The sequence below is a fragment of the Carassius auratus genome, chromosome 16, assembly GCF_003368295.1.
Source record: "Carassius auratus strain Wakin chromosome 16, ASM336829v1, whole genome shotgun sequence".
Lineage (NCBI taxonomy): Eukaryota > Metazoa > Chordata > Actinopteri > Cypriniformes > Cyprinidae > Carassius > Carassius auratus.
In genome coordinates this window covers 1,604,116-1,622,042 of record NC_039258.1, presented here as the reverse complement: position 1 = coordinate 1,622,042, position 17,927 = coordinate 1,604,116, and the positions used below count along the sequence as shown (strand labels likewise).

Below are 17,927 nucleotides of genomic sequence, written 5' to 3'. Positions count from 1 at the left end.
TCTTCCATGAAACAGAAAAGAAGATGTTTTGAAGAATGTTCACACTGCTCCATTTATTCATAAATGTGAATAGATTTTGTTCAGCGTAAAAAAAAAGTCTTCGATTTCATGTCTTCTGAAGATATTTGTGTGACAAACAGAGTAAAATTTAGCTCTGAAATCTAATTTCTGTACATTCAAATCTTTTAGTAAAGTAAATTTATCTTGTTTTAGGACATAACATTGATGTGAAGTGATGGTGAAGATTTGTATACTGATATTCCACAAAATATTATACAGAACAACTGTTTTCAACATCGATAATACGTGATTATTAATGTTTCCTGAGCACCAAATCTGAAGGATTTCTGAAGGATCATGTGACACTGAAGACTGGAGTAATGAAGCTGAAAATTCAGCTTTGATCACAGGAATAAATTACATTTTAACCTCTTAAGAACCAAGAAAAAGTTGAAGGAATTTTTTTTTCCATCTCTTTAGAGCTTTGTTTAGAGCATTAAAAATAATGTAAAAAAATAAATAAATAAATAAAAAAAAAATCATGAGTTATGCTATGTCCTTGGTAGAGGACATCAGGACTCAATTTCTTTGGAAAAAAATAAATGAAAAATTACACACACACACACATATATATATATAAAGACATGAATGAAAAGGCATGGAAATACAGATTTTTTTAAATCACCAATACATTTTTAGTTTTCAATTTTTTTTACTAAACTTTGTATAAAGGTGATTCTCAACTATGCTATGACAGAATGATTCAATATACCATTTTTCTTTCTGCAAAATGTGTGTAAAATGGCTATAAACAGGTTTTCTCATTATATACAATGTATCTATAAACTAAATGTAGTTTGCATATTAATGTGTTTTTGGAGCAACTTGTAAAGAAAAAGGAAATGTAATAACGGGAGTAATAATTGTCAAGATTTTCATAATAATATATAATATTTCATAGAATTTTGAATTATAATTTCTTTGCTTGTTCATTTATGTCTACCCAAAATGCATAATAAGCATGCTTTTCATCCCCACATGTATGAGGTCAAAATCCTGTTTCGTTAACAGAAAGTCATATTTTGATTTGAAACCCCATAACATTTTCCTGAGACGTTGATTTATGACACACAATGAAAAATGTGACTTTTAAATGATAATTAAAAAATAACATTTTCCATAGGAGTGTTTTTTTGAAAAAAACTGTTTTGAAAACCAAGGAGAGGGAGAGGTCATCCAGACTGAAAACTGTGGCATGTACAGTCCCAGAGAAATTCACAAAATTATAATGACCTCATATGAGTCCACAGGGCCTTAAGGGAATAAAATACTACCATAGAAAACACTTCTTTAAATTTGCACAATATTACTGCTTTTAGCTTCTTTCAAAAACATTTAAAAAGCTTGTGGAATCAAACAGACAACTTGAATTATAGCATATAAACACGTATAGGCTATATATATATTATTTTCAAAAAACACAGAAATCTCATTTCTGTACATTCAAATCAATTGCACGACTTCAGAAGACTTGAAATATTTCAAGCGAGTTACACATTTAAAGGTGTTTTTTTTTGTCCTTGTTTGAGCATGACAGCCCAGTCAGTAGTTTAACATCTCTTTTGTGTTTCAAACAAAAAAGAAACTCGCATACAGGTTTAGAACAAGACAAGGGCGAGAAATCTTCCACTGATGTGTGAACTATTCCTTTAAAAGACACATGAAAACACATATTGCCATTTTGAAGTGCAAAAAACAGGCGAATTTCTCAAGAGAAACAATTAGACACATTTATACGTTGTTACTGGCGAGAAGACGAATTTTCAGGTGCGTGCGAGATGCGACACCTTTCCAAATGACTGTGTGATATCCAACAGGCTATCAATTATCATCTAGCGGCTGCCAGCAGAATCCATTAGCATAAATAATGGTAAAATATTCATTGAACAGAGCCGGACGGCACACGTCGCAGACACTCTGAGCACAGAGCCCTGTTTGAATCAGCCGATGACCCGAAAATCAAATCCTTTTTAATTACGAGTACCAGCACCCCGAGGCCAATCAGAAAGCCCAGACTCAGCAAACGGCCCACGAACCCGAGGGAACGACTAACCACTGATTAAAACCAGCCATAGGGCAAGCGTCTCAACCGGCTCTCTCTACATAAATAAACAGAAAAACAGCAGCGCTCCATGACAGCGCCGTGTTTTTCCAGTCAAATACTCTCGCTTTAGTTCATTAGAAATCTGGGGCATTCCTTTTCTACTCTGCAGCACAGAAAACGAGGGCCGGATTGTACGACACATGCAGAGAGAGAGAGCGAGCGAGAGAAAGAGACCCTATTCAAGGCCATTTGTTCAAACATCCAACCTCCATAAAAAAAAGAAGGTGTCATGATGGAGAAAGGGCAGACTTTTCTTGCTCATTAACCTCAATCGCTCCGACGTCCTGCCTTTGTTAGCGAGTTACGAACAGACAGGTCTCCGAAAAGATCGGTCCCACCTCAAGCGGTCGTGAAACAGCACAAAGCCACAGATCTCTTGACGGACAAGAGCTGTGTGTGCGCTTATGTAACCATTAGATTCTTCTACAAAGGTGAAGCTGTTGAATACTACAAACGGTTCTAGTTTCCGTTAATTGGCGCAGCAGTTAGGTGTGAATTTGCGTTAAAGGACGCCCACCAGTAGCTTAGCTGGGTATAATAAGGCTGCGAAGTTCGTTACGTAAGAAACTCTGATTCCCCTGGCAGTGCAGAACACTATTGATTTTGTTTGCAATCCATATTTTATCACACAGTAGTGGCTTTTAGTCTACTGAAACTCATTTTGGTAAAAACAACTAAAACTCCCACAAAAGAAAGCAGGCACTGCGGGGGATGTGAAGTTTTCTTATCTTGAAAAAAAAAACATGCAGCTGGAATTTATTTAAAATGAAACCATTTTATATTTTTAATGGAAATAACTTTTGTATTATTAATATTATAATTAAGACTGATAATTAAATGCACACATACAATATTATATGCCCTATTGTACTGGCGTTATGTATAAGGAAATATCTTAAACTATATAAAATTATAATTAATATAATGAAAAAATTATAATAGACACACACACACACACACACACATACATACACACATATATATATTTAAAGCTGTTATTGTAAAATGATTTTACAATAAAAAAAAATTAGGTACTACAACATTACTGTTTTTACTGTATTTTTTATCACATAAATGCAGGCTTTGTGAGCATAACATACTTAATAGTATTTTTGTCTTTGAGCATGAACAAAAAAAAATAGTATTTCTGTCGACAAATCTTTTAGCATTTCTAAAAAATTCATATATACATTTTACCAAAATTGTTTCTCAATAATATTACTTTTATGCCAAAAATATGGGAGTTTTGTTTTAGTTGCTTTAAGATGATTAAAAGACTCAAAAACACTCCCATGAAAGCAGGCGCTGCAGGGGACGAGGGGCTTTCTTATCTTAAACAAAAACATGCAGTTGAAAATGCTTTTAAAATGCAACTGGCCAACTTTCGTGAACCTACGGTGGTGTACGCCTCCTAAAATTTCCAGCAATCGAGATGCTAGATTCCTGACGAATGTTCCAGAAATCCAGAACACAGTCTCAACATCAAACCTCCTGAGAAGCACTGAGCATGTTCACACGGAATAAAGAAGTAATGCTAGAAAGACTCAGAGAGCCCTGAGGAAAGTGTTATTTCTCAGAGGCTGCTCTTTCAAAGCTCAGGAGGATTCGAGATATGCTTCATTTAGGTATCTACTTTGTCTCTGATGTTTCTCCTAAAATCTCTACATGCTGTACAGTATGATTAAAATGACTGCAATTAGCAGAGATCAGATGAATTCCAAATTATAATAAAAATGCTATAAATAATATTCACTATGTTGACTATATACAACATGGGCTCATTTGATGACAGCATACAGCAGCATAACTACTGTTTAAAACATATATCATATTATAATACACTCGCTTTCACATACTGCTACAAAAACAAAGCAGTATTGAGTATACCATGCAGTATTCAGTAGTGTGCTAGTACTTTATTCTGAACAGTCAAAGCAACAAAAAGCAGACAGAGGAGGAAGGATTGAGAAAAAGAGGCGAACGAATGAAAGAAAGAGGAAACTCCCAGCTCCTGCTGTTTTTGGGTCAGTGCATGCAGTACATGCAGCGCTGCATACAGATGCACACAGAGACGATTGTGTGATTCTTACAGGCTTTTTAAGAGTGTAAATACAGCATTTTTCATGTTCTGTGAATTGCATGTACATTCTATGATTTACATTTCTTAAAGATGTCTCCTGTACTTACTGAGGTTGCATTTATTTAATAACAAATGTAGTAAAAATTGTATGTTGTGAAATCCTATTACAATTTAAAATAGCTTTTTATTTGAATAAATGTCTTCGGATCACAGGATCCTTCAGAAATCATTCTATTATGATGATTTTCTGCTCAAGAAACATTTGTTATTATTATTCATGCTTAAAACGGTTTTCTGCTGAATATTTTTGTGGGAACCGTAATACTTTTTTTTTTTCTTAATGTATTCTTTGGTGAACAGAAGGTTCAAAAGAACAGCATTTATTTGAAATGGAAATCTTTTGTGACATTATAAAAGTATTTTCTCTCACCTTTGATCAATTGAATACATATTGTGTATAATTTAAGCTTCAAAAGGGATTTTAAAAAGCCCCCCAAAAGTAGTCAATTTTAATGCATTCATTATATGAATCTGAAGTCATACAACAGCTTTATTTAAGAACAGACTACAATTTTAATGTTATTCACTGATTATTTTCCCTCTGCATTGCTTGAATCTCATTTGTGCATATTTAATCTTTTCAGGTGAAAATGCACTCTATGAAATCAGAAGACCTGAAATACTGGACTGCTTTTATAGTTTTAACTTTTTATTGAACTGTACAGAAAAAGTCTAATATTTGGCACAATTGAGCATAAGTAATAATGAATGCTCCATTTGTGCGTGAACTATTTCCTTAAAGAATAAAAATGTGTGCATGTTAGCTGAAATCAAACAGACAGCTTGTCAGTAAGAAGAAACAGTGTAGCGTGTCACGCAGAGACACAAGTCATTATTCAGCTGAACTTAATTAACTCATGTTAGACTGACACATAATGACAGGAAATAAGAACCAAGACAAAGATGAGCTTCACTCAACAATGTGCTCATTCAAATGTATGATTTCTCTTTCAAAGACGAGTCGGGGCCTGAACAAGCAGATACAAAGAACTTGCGCGTTATCTGAATAAAGCAATAAGCCACGAGGGACCGTACGTTACTGCAATTTTACCACGGGAAAGGGAGAAGCTTTTATGAAACAGAGATAGCTATTATTAGTTATTAATTTTTTTTTATTTTTGGGCTGTTTTTAAGCACAACGTGAAACAGAGCATCTAAAACCTTTGTAACTGTGCTAAAATTACCACAATGCATGACCTTTCATGGTTTATTGCATCTTTATATTTATTTTAGTTATTTCAAAACGCCTCACAGCCTACAGAAAGGCAGCAAAAGAAACAGACAACAAACATCACACGCCAAGCTAGTAAATATGACAAACAACAGGATAAAATGACAATTTCAAATCATTTTTGAAATTGCTTTTTATATCTACAGAAAGCAGACTCTCCGTATCTCGCTTCTACAAACACAGATTCCTGTTGTCAGCGCTGCCTCGCTACTTAATCAATAAATTCTTCAAGAATAGCAACACTACCACTGTGTGCCACTGAGAAATGCTGCTTTTTGTAGTGAAGCTACTGCACAACACTACTGAGAGCCGCAGTAAACACACACACACACACACACACACACACACATGTTTGTTTTTGTGAAAAGTGGGTTCATCCCATAGGCGTAATGGTTTTTATACTGTACAAACTGTATATTATATCGTCCTTCACCAACCCTACACCTAACCCTAACCCTCACAGGAAACTTTGTGCATTTTTACTTTCTCAAAAAAATTGTTTTGAAAAATGGGGACATGGGTTATGTCCTCATAAGTCACCCTCTCCTTGTAATACCTGTGTCATACCCATCTCATTATACAGAGTTGTATAAAGAGCACACACACACACACACACACTCCAATGTGTGTATAATCCAATAATCGGGAGTCAATTATTAAAAAAATGAGTCGTCAATAGTAATAATAATAATAATAATAATAATAATAATAATAATAATAATAATACAACAGCAACACAAACAAAATAATAATAATCTAAATAATGATAATTTAATTATTATAATTATATAAAAATAACTATAATTAATATTTAAAAATTATATGAAAAATTATATGAAAAATTATATATATATATATATATATATATATATATATATAATGCAAACTAAAATAAAATAAGCAATAATAACAATAAAAAATAATTACAGAAAATCTATTATTGTTATTATTATTATTATTACAACTATGATTATAATTATTATATTAACAACAATACAAACAAAAACAATGGCAATGATAAAAATGAAAACATCAATACACAAAAAAATATTATTAATAATAAAAATAATTATCCTTATAATTAAAAATGTTATTAAAAATATTGTATTATATTTAAGATGTAATCCATGTTATTATTATTATTATTATTATTATTATTAATAATGTAAAAATGTAAACAACAACAACTGCAATAAACACTTATATTTATAATTTTTGAATATTAAGTGAATAATAATAATAATAATAATAATAATACATTGGTTATGTGTTTGTTTATTATGGATGGATGGATAGATTACAGACAGATAGACAGACACACTGATAAAATAATTCTGCCATTTCTTATAGTTGGTTTCACTGCACTCACCTGAGCAGTGAGGCTGGGAGCCGCTCCATTGGCCGTTCAGCTGACAGGTGCGGGAGGATTCACCAATCAAAGCTCGGTCTTCCAAACACCTGTAGTGAACCGTAGAGCCGAAGGTGAATTTATCCCCCGTCACCACCGCATGAGGAGGAGCTCCAGGGTGACCACAGTCCACCTCTGCAGGAGAACAACAGCAGCCAACGGTCAGCAGAAGCTTTTGCTTTTCTTTAAGCTTAGCTATTTAGGAAAACATGAGAAGAATGCTGAAATTACAGTAGATTTAATAATATAACATTATATGATAAACATGATTGAATGACAATGAAAGCTGACTGATTTGACTCTGTAGATGATTGGCGTTTGCAAATCTGCTGAAATGTGCAGCTCTCTCGGTGAAGGTCTGCAGGGACAGATTCTGTGTGGGTCTGGCTCTGACCCTCTCAGAGGATGTCACGAAAAACAAGTGCTGCGTGGGTGAATTTGAGCAAAGTGGAAGAGGACATTGTACAATGCAATATTTGCAAGATTACAAAGAACGTATCTCTAAACTTAGCCCCTTCAAAACACTGCTTCTGAATAACTTCACCACCTTTAACAATAAACTGTCTGCAACAACCAGACAATTACTGGACTCACCTCCTGTGAGCAACACTCAAACTATCAGGCATACTCCTATTTTTTGCACAACAAAAACTTAGTCAGCCTGTTAATCTGTCTGCCTGTCATACTTCGGACACACTTTTATATATATATATATATATAAAATTGTATGTATCATAATAGAATTTATATATTATGTACATTTTAAAAAAAAATCTTTATATTCTTCAATATATAAAATTTTTATATAAATACCATATTTTCGGACTATAAGTCACACTTTTTTTCATAGTTTGGCTGGTCCTGCGACTTATAGTCAGGTGAAACTTATCAAAATTAATTTGACATGAACCAAGAGAAAACATTACCGTTTTCAGCCGCGAGAGGGCGCTCAGTGCTGCTCAGTGCTCCTGTAGTCTAAACTTAAAAAAGCGCCCTCTGGCGGCTGGAGACGCTAATGTCTAAATGCGATTTATAGTCCAGTGCGGCTTATATATGTTTTTTTCCTCGTCATGACGTATTTTTGGACTAATACGACTTATACTCAGGTGCAACTTATAGTCCGAAAAATATAGTATATTTTAGATATACTTAACACATTAATATAAGTATTTATATAAATATAAAATATATAAATATGAATGTTATCTTGTTAAATGTTATGTTGTTACATATACTTACATAAATATTAATGTAAAATGAATATAAATATTAATTAATATTACATCATTTTATATAAAGTATATTTTCTCATATATAAATGTTATATATCTGTGTATATTTTTTATTTTTTCCTAATAAGAGGAACATTTTATTTTATTTTATTTTTTTTAAACAGCCATTCTAACCATAAATCAAAGTCTTGTTTTCTCTTCTAAATAAATCTCTTCCAGGAGGGAAATATTTGCAAAAATAACCATTTAAATGTTTGTCCTTTTATCACATGGCTTCAGAAGACCTAAATAAATCACATTAGTCGAATGGAATGCATTTTGAACTCTTTTGTGATGGTTTTGGTCATTTCTGGAGCTTACCAGACATGGCCCTTGCATGTAAAGAGCACAATAATGGCAATTAAAATTTCAGAGTGAAATTTTATCACTGTTTCATTCCGTCTAACTGTTGAGAAAAAGCCAGCAGTAGTTGATTTGTGCAGCGTGCAGTCGTTCACATCCCAGTGCATTAATTCATCTCTCGTGCGCTGCTGAAGAAACACACATAAGCTCTTCAATTCAATTTAGCTAAGCTTCTTTTCAGGCCTGTTTTTGATGTTTGCTTTCTTTTGAATTGGAAATGCACCTGAATAAATCCAAGGAGGTTAAAATTTTCATAATATTCATCAGGCTGAAAGGTTGATGGGGGGAAAAGAGGCTGCTTATTAAAATTCCCAGTTTAAGAGCAGCAAGTAGCCTCTGTCGGCTAAGTAAAGTGCAGAATTACCTTGTGTACACTTGAGAGAAAAACAAGACTAATAGACAGCTTGCAAGATTGCTGCCTTTCCTTCACGGTGTAAGTAGCTCGGTGGAAACTGACACGAAACAGTCAAATTCAGGTTTGAAGCAATTACAGGAACAGAGATGGAAAGCGAGAGCAGGAGGCAATTACTATCGCACAGGCAAATGAACACATCTCTCTAATGAATGTGCACTCGGAGCCTCTGCGCCGCTCGCTCTTGACCTTAATACTCCTCGCTTTGGCAAACTGTCGGAAAGGTGCGGTAAATTCACCGCTGTCCGGAAACTCAATGTGTCCGTGCTGCTGGAAAACTTTCACACAGACAGAGAAGACTTCATCATAAGAGCTCTTTGAACTCCACTGCATGCTGGCTAACCTGTGACATTTTCCCTCCGTCTCTCCGACGGAAAGAGTTCAAAGATTGTCAATGATAAAGAGTCCAAATAATGAGAAATAAAGTGTTGGGAGAGAACCCACACAGACGTACCCAGGCATTCTGGTAATGGCTTGTCCCAGTAACCCACCGGCTGGCAGGTCAGCACCGATGACCCAAACAGGTAATAGCCGGGATTGCAGTCGTAGGACACCACTGTTCCGAAAGTGAAGTTCCCGTACTCAATCTTGCTCTTCCTGATTGAGTTGGCTGGTATACCGGGATCCGTGCAGTTCACAACTAAAGAAAGCAGATGGCCAGAAAAATTTAAACAAATAATAATCAGTGTCAGTGTATAGTAAGTGTGAGAAGTTTCTCAGAAATTCTTTATTTCATTAATGAAAATATAAAATAGACAATAATAACCTAAACATTATTGATGGAGATGCATCTGATTATATTTTGCTTATATAATAATTTATTTAACAATATATAGAGTTAAATAAAAACAAATAGTAAAATTATGATTAAAAAAATGATAAAAAAAATAAATACATTTATGTAAACAGTAAGGAGACTGCATTAACATTTTAATAACTTGATAAACTGGTGCTTTCTTTGTTCTAGGTTTAAGAGATAAATTCGGCGACACTGGCTTGCCATCTCCACAGAAGTGATGCGCCTGTATGCATGTTTTGTATGGATTAATTAATTGCAGAAAGCACATCCTGTTTGCTTTCATTATTTCACAAAATATTCATTTTTCTTATTGCGAGTGCACAAAAATAGACAGATTCAAAAGATGTATTACTCTTATCTGTATGACCGAGAATGACGGAGCACCCTATACTGTCCTGCAGTGAGCGACTGTTCAGCTTCCACACTTTACATTAGATTGAGCAGCTTTCAGATGATATTATTTCAGATGATAAACCATATCTGAGGTTGCTGAATGATAGTTGAGCATTTGGATGTTCTGCCTGATGTATTGTATTACCACATAGACAAGTCGTTAACGATCTGTTAGTTATGGACTGCGTGACTTGCTTTTTCCTGCGACTAATAACATTTTGGTCGACCAAGCCTCATCTGGTTGACTAACGATTAGTCGACTATTAGGGGCCAGCCCTAGTTTTTTATGATGTACACACACACACACACACACACACACACACACACACACACACACACACACACACACACACACACACACACACACACGCACACACACACTCACACACACACTCACACACACACTCACACACACACACACACTCACACTCTCTTTAGGCTACATTGTATGTATGTATGTTTATATATATATAATAAAAAATTTTACTAAATTAAATATTCTCATATTGACTATGAGGATTCAGACTTTTTGTTTGTATCTCTTTAAAAGTTTAACCTGTAGGACCTTTCGGGCATTTTTCTGATTTGAAGCGTTTTTAGCAACTGGCAGGAACCTTGAAAAGCACTTGGTGAGTCCAATATGAAGTATAAACATTTCACAAAAACACTTTTCTTTGTGCTTCCACGTATTCTCTAGCAAGTCTGAAGACACTGACATTTTTGTATGCTGATGTCACGATCTGCCACAGAATCACCACATAACTGTCTATGCAGTCACAGCACATAAAGAATTACACCGAATCTGATTTGAGAGGAAGATTCTCAGTCAATAACAACTGACATTCAGTGGTTTCTTCACACAAAGTTATTGTACTGATTAACATCAGGATTCAAAATGTCAAAAAATCATTAAATGATCTATAAAACTAATTTTATGATTATTTTACAGAGTTTAAAATGTCATGCTGGAGGTAAAAGGTGAAATCTATTACATCTAGAAAAAAGAAAATAAAAAAATAAGGTAATGAACATTGTCAGTCTACTACAATATCACTGAAGCTGCTTAAAAAATAAAAATAAAATTAAAAAAAAGAGTAAAAAATACAGCATTACACTAAGTTTGTTCACCCATATGGTGAGATAAAACCACTTATTTGTTCATAATTACTGAACATAACCAAATTCCAGTCATGTAATCAAGCCAACATCGCTGTTGATCACTTCATCCGGTCTGTTGTCAGAATCAAGCACTACAGATGATCCTCTGAGACACTAATAATCACGCCGCTAACAAAGCAGAGATTAGATTCAAAACAGACATTTTATCTTCTGATTTGCAGAGCTAATCTGTTGCTATTCAGACCATGACCAAATGAGTTACTGTAGGCTGAAAAGAGGGCCAGAGGGCTCTCCGAGCTGAAATTGGTCATTCCTTTTTTAACTGCATTCATTTGCATGAGCGCCACAATACTTACAAATCACTATAATGAGAAAAGAAGACATTTGGTCCAAACCTCGGCATGTGGGCGGCTGCTGGCTCCATTGGCGGTCCGCCTGGCACTGCGCTTGAGATGGGCCTTCCAGAATGTAGCCGTTATTACAGAAGAAGGTCACCACGTCGTTCAGGTTGAAGCCATCGCCAACAGTGCGGCCGTAGATAGGGCTGCCCGGATGACCGCAGCTAACGGCTGCAACGCAAAGGAGGAAAATGACTGTCACCTACCAGTCAAAAGTTTAAATACACTAGCTCAAGCTTTAATAACACTACAATGAATTACTACAATTTTTACAAGTTTTGAAAGTAGAAAAACTTTAATAGTACACTGCAACATTTTATGTACATTTTTTAGCGTATTTTCATGCTTTTACGTAAAAAAAAAAAAAAAAAAAAAAAAAATATATATATATATATATATATATATATATATAAAAATTGTATAATAATAATAATAATAATAATAATAATAATATTATATATATATATATATATATATATATATATATATATATATATATATATATATATATATATATATATATATATATATTAGGGGTGTAACGATACGCGTATTCGTATTGAACCGTTCGGTACGACGCTTTCGGTTCGGTACGCGGTACGCATTATGTATACCGAACGGTTCGTTGGAGTATTTAATTATATTTGAAAAAAAAAAATAAAAAAGAGAGAGAGAGAAATATAATGATATGCGTTCAACAAGGTAGCCCAATAACCCAAACAACGTAACAGGCAACGTCCCTGACACTCCCGAAGAAGAAAAAAACACCATCTTATATGTTTATGTTAGGCTACTCAGCAGGCGCTCGCTCACTCAGTACGCGCTGAAGGCTCGTTGCAAAATAGCCAATGCGTTTAACAGACTAGAAATGAGAAGATCCTCCAATAACCAACAGGTCTGGTGTTTGGGTGCACTTTGGATTCCCTTTAAGCTATAATGGTGATGGCAAGAGAGTGGTGGATAAAAAAACAACGGTATGTCGCATCTGCAACATGACAGGGTACACCAGCGGGAATACAAAAAAAAAACACCAGCGGGAATATCTGGGATATATGCGTCAGTACTATCTGGGAAAAGACGAAAAAAAAGGAGAAACATGCACGCAGCAAACTATCCCTGCAGCATTTAGACACTATAGCTTACAGGGAATCCAACCCAAACACCAGACCTGTTGGTTATTTTAGGATCTTATATTTCTGGTCTGTTAAAGGCATTCGACATTTTGCAACGAGCCTTCAGCGCGTGCTGAGTGAGCGAGCGCCTTAAGGGCCGTTCACATATCGTGCCTAAAAACGCATGGAAAACGCTAAGCGCGTCTTTCTCCTCCTTTCCAAAGCACTCGGGCAGAAGCGCTCATGAGGCGTCTGTCTTTGCTAAGCAACAATGACGTGCTCTCTCCATGAGACGCGGAAATTTCAGCGAAGGATAAATGGATTTGCAGCTCTAAAAATCGCTTGCAGTAGCTCTGCTACTAAATTTATTTCAAAATTGCAATCCATATACAACTATGATCAGCTGTTCCTTCATCTTGGCTGAGCTCTCAACCTTGTTACGGGAAAGGATGAAGCTGATTGGTTGGTTCTTGTCACATGACCCGCGGTGCGCTTGCGGCATTCTGAAAAGTTGAGATGTTTTTACATTTTGCTGTATCTAAAACGTATCGAACCGAACCGTGACATCAGTGTATCGTATCGAACCGAACCGTGAATTTTGTGAACCGTTACACCCCTAATATATATATATATATATATATATATATATATATATATATATATATATATATATATATATATATATATATATATATATATATAATTTTTATCTTTAAATCTAGCCATCATATGAAAAATCAGACATACTGATTTACTTTCACGAAGCTGAAGATATCACTCAAAACGGTAAATAAGTCATTAGAAAAAATCAGTGAGTCCATTCAGTCAAGGATTTGTCATACTGATTTAAACCAGCCATAAAGTGAATTTGTGTGTCTATTGAACTGATTCATTCAAAAGAGTTGGTTCATAAGAATCATTTGTTTGTGCACTGAACTTCAATGTTTACACAGCATGCATGCTTTTGATTCACTAAAAAGAACCGCTTGCAAGGGTCAATTTACTAAAAAGAACCATTCAAACAAATAATTTGTTTGTGGACTGGACCGCACTGCTTGCAATGCATCATTTTTATTTATGTACTAAAAAGAACTGTTCAAAAAGTATGTCTTTGATTCACTACAAAGAACTGACTCAATCCGACTACCCTGGTCGCACTGTGTGCCTATTCGCTAAAGAAAATGTTCAAAAAGTAACTGTCATGTTCTCTTGTCAGTTCATACAGCAGATTCATATGCGCTATTCAGGTTAATATATTCTTTGACCATGGCACTTGAAACACTGCTTCAAAATTCACAAATAGAATTTTGGGAATCATGTAGGAAACCCTCCAAAAGGGTGAAATAAATCAATTTTCCTTCAACACTCAATCAAAATAAAAATAAACAAATAAATGAATAAAAAATAAATAAATTAATAAAGGAATGAATGAATAAATACAAATTGAAAATGTTATCTTTGTAAGATATTCCTATAAAAATCACCATATAATGGTGTTCTAATTTCCTTTTTTAGATCAAAAGGTTTTTATGATGATAATTCAGTTATGTCCTTCCTTTTGCATACTGGCATATCTCCATCAGTTTGTAGAATATAAATCTTCAATGCTTGACAAGAAAAATGTTAATGCAAGTTGTATATAAGCATTTATCTAAGCAGCTTTGCGTTCCGGCAATCACAAATAAATCACCCACACAAAATCAGGTGGTGCTGGTGTTTTCCCTCATCTAGTGTTTCATTGGTAAGATCAGGATTTGTGTTTGATGCCTGTCATGGGCTGAATAGGGGGTTTGCCTGCATTGCATGTCAAACTAATCCTCTTGGATGCAAACCAAACTTCCCCCGACGTGTATCAGGTGTGTGCTGTGGAGAGAACTCACACACGCAGGACGGGAGCTGACCGGACCAGTTGTGATCCTGCTGGCAGATGCGCACAGAGGAACCGATGAGCCGGAAACCTGGATTACACTGGTAAACTACTGTATCCCTGTAGCCGAAGTTTTCACCGATCACCTGACCGTTCACGATCCTTTCCGGAGAGCCGCAGTGGCCAGCTGGGGGAAAATCATTGAGGACATTTTTTAATGTACTACAACATGGTTCTCAATGCAGAACATGATTAACAGAACACAGACATGTCACAACATCAACTTAAATCACATTTCATTCAACCATTCAGATTTTAGGGCTATATACACAAAGGTGTGGGATAATTTTTTTTCTTAAAGAAATTAATACTTTTACTCAGCAAGGGTGCATTCAAATGATGAAAAGTGGCAATAAAGTAATTTATAACGTTAAATATGATTTCTTTTTTTTTGTATAATGTTCTTCTGATAATACACACACACGCACACACACACACACACACACACACACACACATATATATATATATATCTCACACAAAACAATTATAATCATTTTTAATGAACTTGTCTATTTAACACTGCTGTTGATGCCTGAAATACCTCAAGCACTTTGTTTACTTAGTTTCTATCTTTGTCTATTGTTTTTATTTGTTTTATTGCTTGGAAATTGTTTCACAGTTGTTGTTGTAGTTGCTTTCACTGATTCCTTAATTCATTATTTGACTTTATTGCTGAGTGTAATAATAGCAATACAAACTATCTTCCAAACTATGTTCATGCTTTGTTTTTGTTTTTTTAAATGCCCTGAAGAATCCACTTATGGATAATTAGGAATTTGAATTTAAGTGGAATCCGATCCACAACCATAATCTTTTTGTGAAAATTCCCCATGCCTAGTTCAGCCTGTGATTCGATGGGAATATTATTGCAGGACCATGTCCTACTGGAGAAAATCACATTGTGTGGTGTGGTGAATAGAGATATTCATGATCCACCCACAGACAATGAGTGTTCGATCCCACAACAGATACTGCAATATCCATGCATCCGAGGATCAACACAGCGGGCTCTTTCGGTGGACATAGTAATGCACAACATTGTTTTATTCAGAGATGATGTGATGAGAGAAATAGAAAGCTGTCATGGTTTTTTCCTCTCCGAAGTGATTGATGACAGAACTCAGCAGAGTCCTGCACACTTCACAGAGCACAGAGTCCACTGAACTACTGCAGAAATCATTTCTTCACCTGTGTCCCTCCGCTTGCTTCTCTTACTTCATTCTCCCATATCCCGCATGAAATACTATGACTTACTTATTTACATTGAAAAAGTCCCCGTGTAACCTCATATTTCTATAAGATTATCTAAATAGTCTTGTTCCTTTTTAATTTCAGCACTGTATTTTAAGGTGTTCTGCGTTAGATTTGATTTATTGTTCATTGCATAACTGTGGTTTTGTGTGAATGACCTTGTAAACCAGCTTTTGTAGTTTAAGTAATTGGTGTATGAACATTATATCATTTAATAAAACGTATGTAAGCACCAAACAGCCATTCAGCAAAACCTGATGCATTTTCACATTTTAGGATGAATTTCTGGCAACCACAGCTGCTGTTTTTCAGTGCAGGGAATGCAGGAACTCAAAAGATGTATAAGCTTGAATTCAACGTAAGTCTCTTTGGATACAAGCATGTGCCAAAAGTATAAAATGCATGTAAATGTAATGACACTTTCTGAAACGAGAAAATCTTAGATGGATATTCTTCCACTGAGAAAGACAATAGTGTTTTATGGGACTGCGTTCTCGATCAAGGTCAAAAGACTGTTTCTAAGAAGGAATAATAATGATGCTTCTGTACCCACATAGGCAGTTAACTAGGCTTTATACCAGAGCTTTAATCTGCATGTGATGATACAGGTGCTGCATACAGTATAAGCAAAAAAGAAAAAAAAAAATGAAAAGCACTGTTGCTATGGAAATCCAGACTAAATGTCACAGAGCTCCTCATATGGCCTTTCAGGACCCGGTCTCCATTAAAAGGTTACACAGATGGTAATGTGTGTTGATGTTTTGAAAGAGAGAAGGGTTGTGGTGTTACCGAGACAGTGTGTCTCCGTCCCGCTCCAGAGGCCCGATGCCAGACATTCCCGTACAGTCGAGCCCACCAGAATGTAGCCCGAATTGCAGGTAAAAATAGCGGATGCTCCAAAGGTTGTCTGCGTTCCAATTTTCTGTCCATTAGGAGGAGTGGGCAGCTCTCCACACGAAATGACTGCGGTGAAAGGTAATAGAGAACAGAATGAATCAACACACACCTTAAAGACAACACATAGGACTGTGATTTACACCCCTCATAAACACAAACCGGAAGAAATGCAGATCAAAATGAGGAAAACGTCTACACTATATATTACAAGAACTGATTTCTGAATTGATAAATTGCAGTTTTAAAATATTTCCTTGGTTTATAGTTTAAATAATCAAAATAGCATTTGAGGAATTTAGTAGCAAGTAGTAGTTAACTCACTAAAAGAAGTAGTAAGCGTCTTCATTTGACCAGTTTTTAACGATAATGCTACAGAAACAAATAATCTGATTGCTAAATGGAAAAAGATAATGCTTCTTAAACATTTTCAACTTAACTATCTAGCAAAAGCTCACTAATTCTTCAAAAGTAGCTTGAGTATTTATAAAGCATGCATGACTGTGATTTTCAACCTTGAAGAAAAAAAAAAACACACCACAGGAGAAATGTGAATAAAAAAGGCAAATATCTCAAGAAGAATTGACTTCAAAATGGATAAATCGAAGTTTGATTAGCCAAAAGTAAAAACAGTTCTATTTTTAATTACTTTTTACAATAAAAATGTTACAGAAACATACATGTGACTGTTAAATTTAAAGTTCACACTTCACTTTAAGGTCCAATTCTATCTATTAACAAACCATAAGCTCCAGTTTTTCCATTTAACTCCTATTTTACTGTATATTGTTAGATAGTAAGGTAGTTGTTGCATTGGATAGGATTAGGGATGTGGAATATGTTCATGCAGAATGTGTGTCTTATAAGTACTAATAAACAGCCAATATGTTAATAATAGGCTTGCAAATAAGCAACTAGTTAATAGTGAGTCCCTAAACTAAAGTGCTACCAATTTAAAAATATACTTTCCCTTAAACATCTTCAACTAACTAGCAAAAGACTAATAAAATGACTGCGCTTGAGCATCTTAGATCACATGGAGG

General features: G+C 35.0%; 1 protein-coding gene across 2 annotated transcripts in view; it reads right to left on the bottom strand.

The window, feature by feature from the left end:
• LOC113115693 (CUB and sushi domain-containing protein 3) overlaps positions 1–17,927 on the bottom strand; it is a 236,530-nt gene that overhangs the window by 36,809 nt on the left and 181,794 nt on the right. For both annotated transcript variants that reach the window (XM_026283241.1, XM_026283242.1), the window contains exons 52-56: positions 16,780–16,953; positions 14,691–14,864; positions 11,696–11,869; positions 9,444–9,629; positions 6,905–7,078 (exon numbers count right to left, since the gene is read on the bottom strand). In XM_026283241.1, the coding sequence (XP_026139026.1) occupies positions 6,905–7,078; positions 9,444–9,629; positions 11,696–11,869; positions 14,691–14,864; positions 16,780–16,953 (882 nt within the window). The remainder of the gene's footprint in view (positions 1–6,904; positions 7,079–9,443; positions 9,630–11,695; positions 11,870–14,690; positions 14,865–16,779; positions 16,954–17,927) is intronic.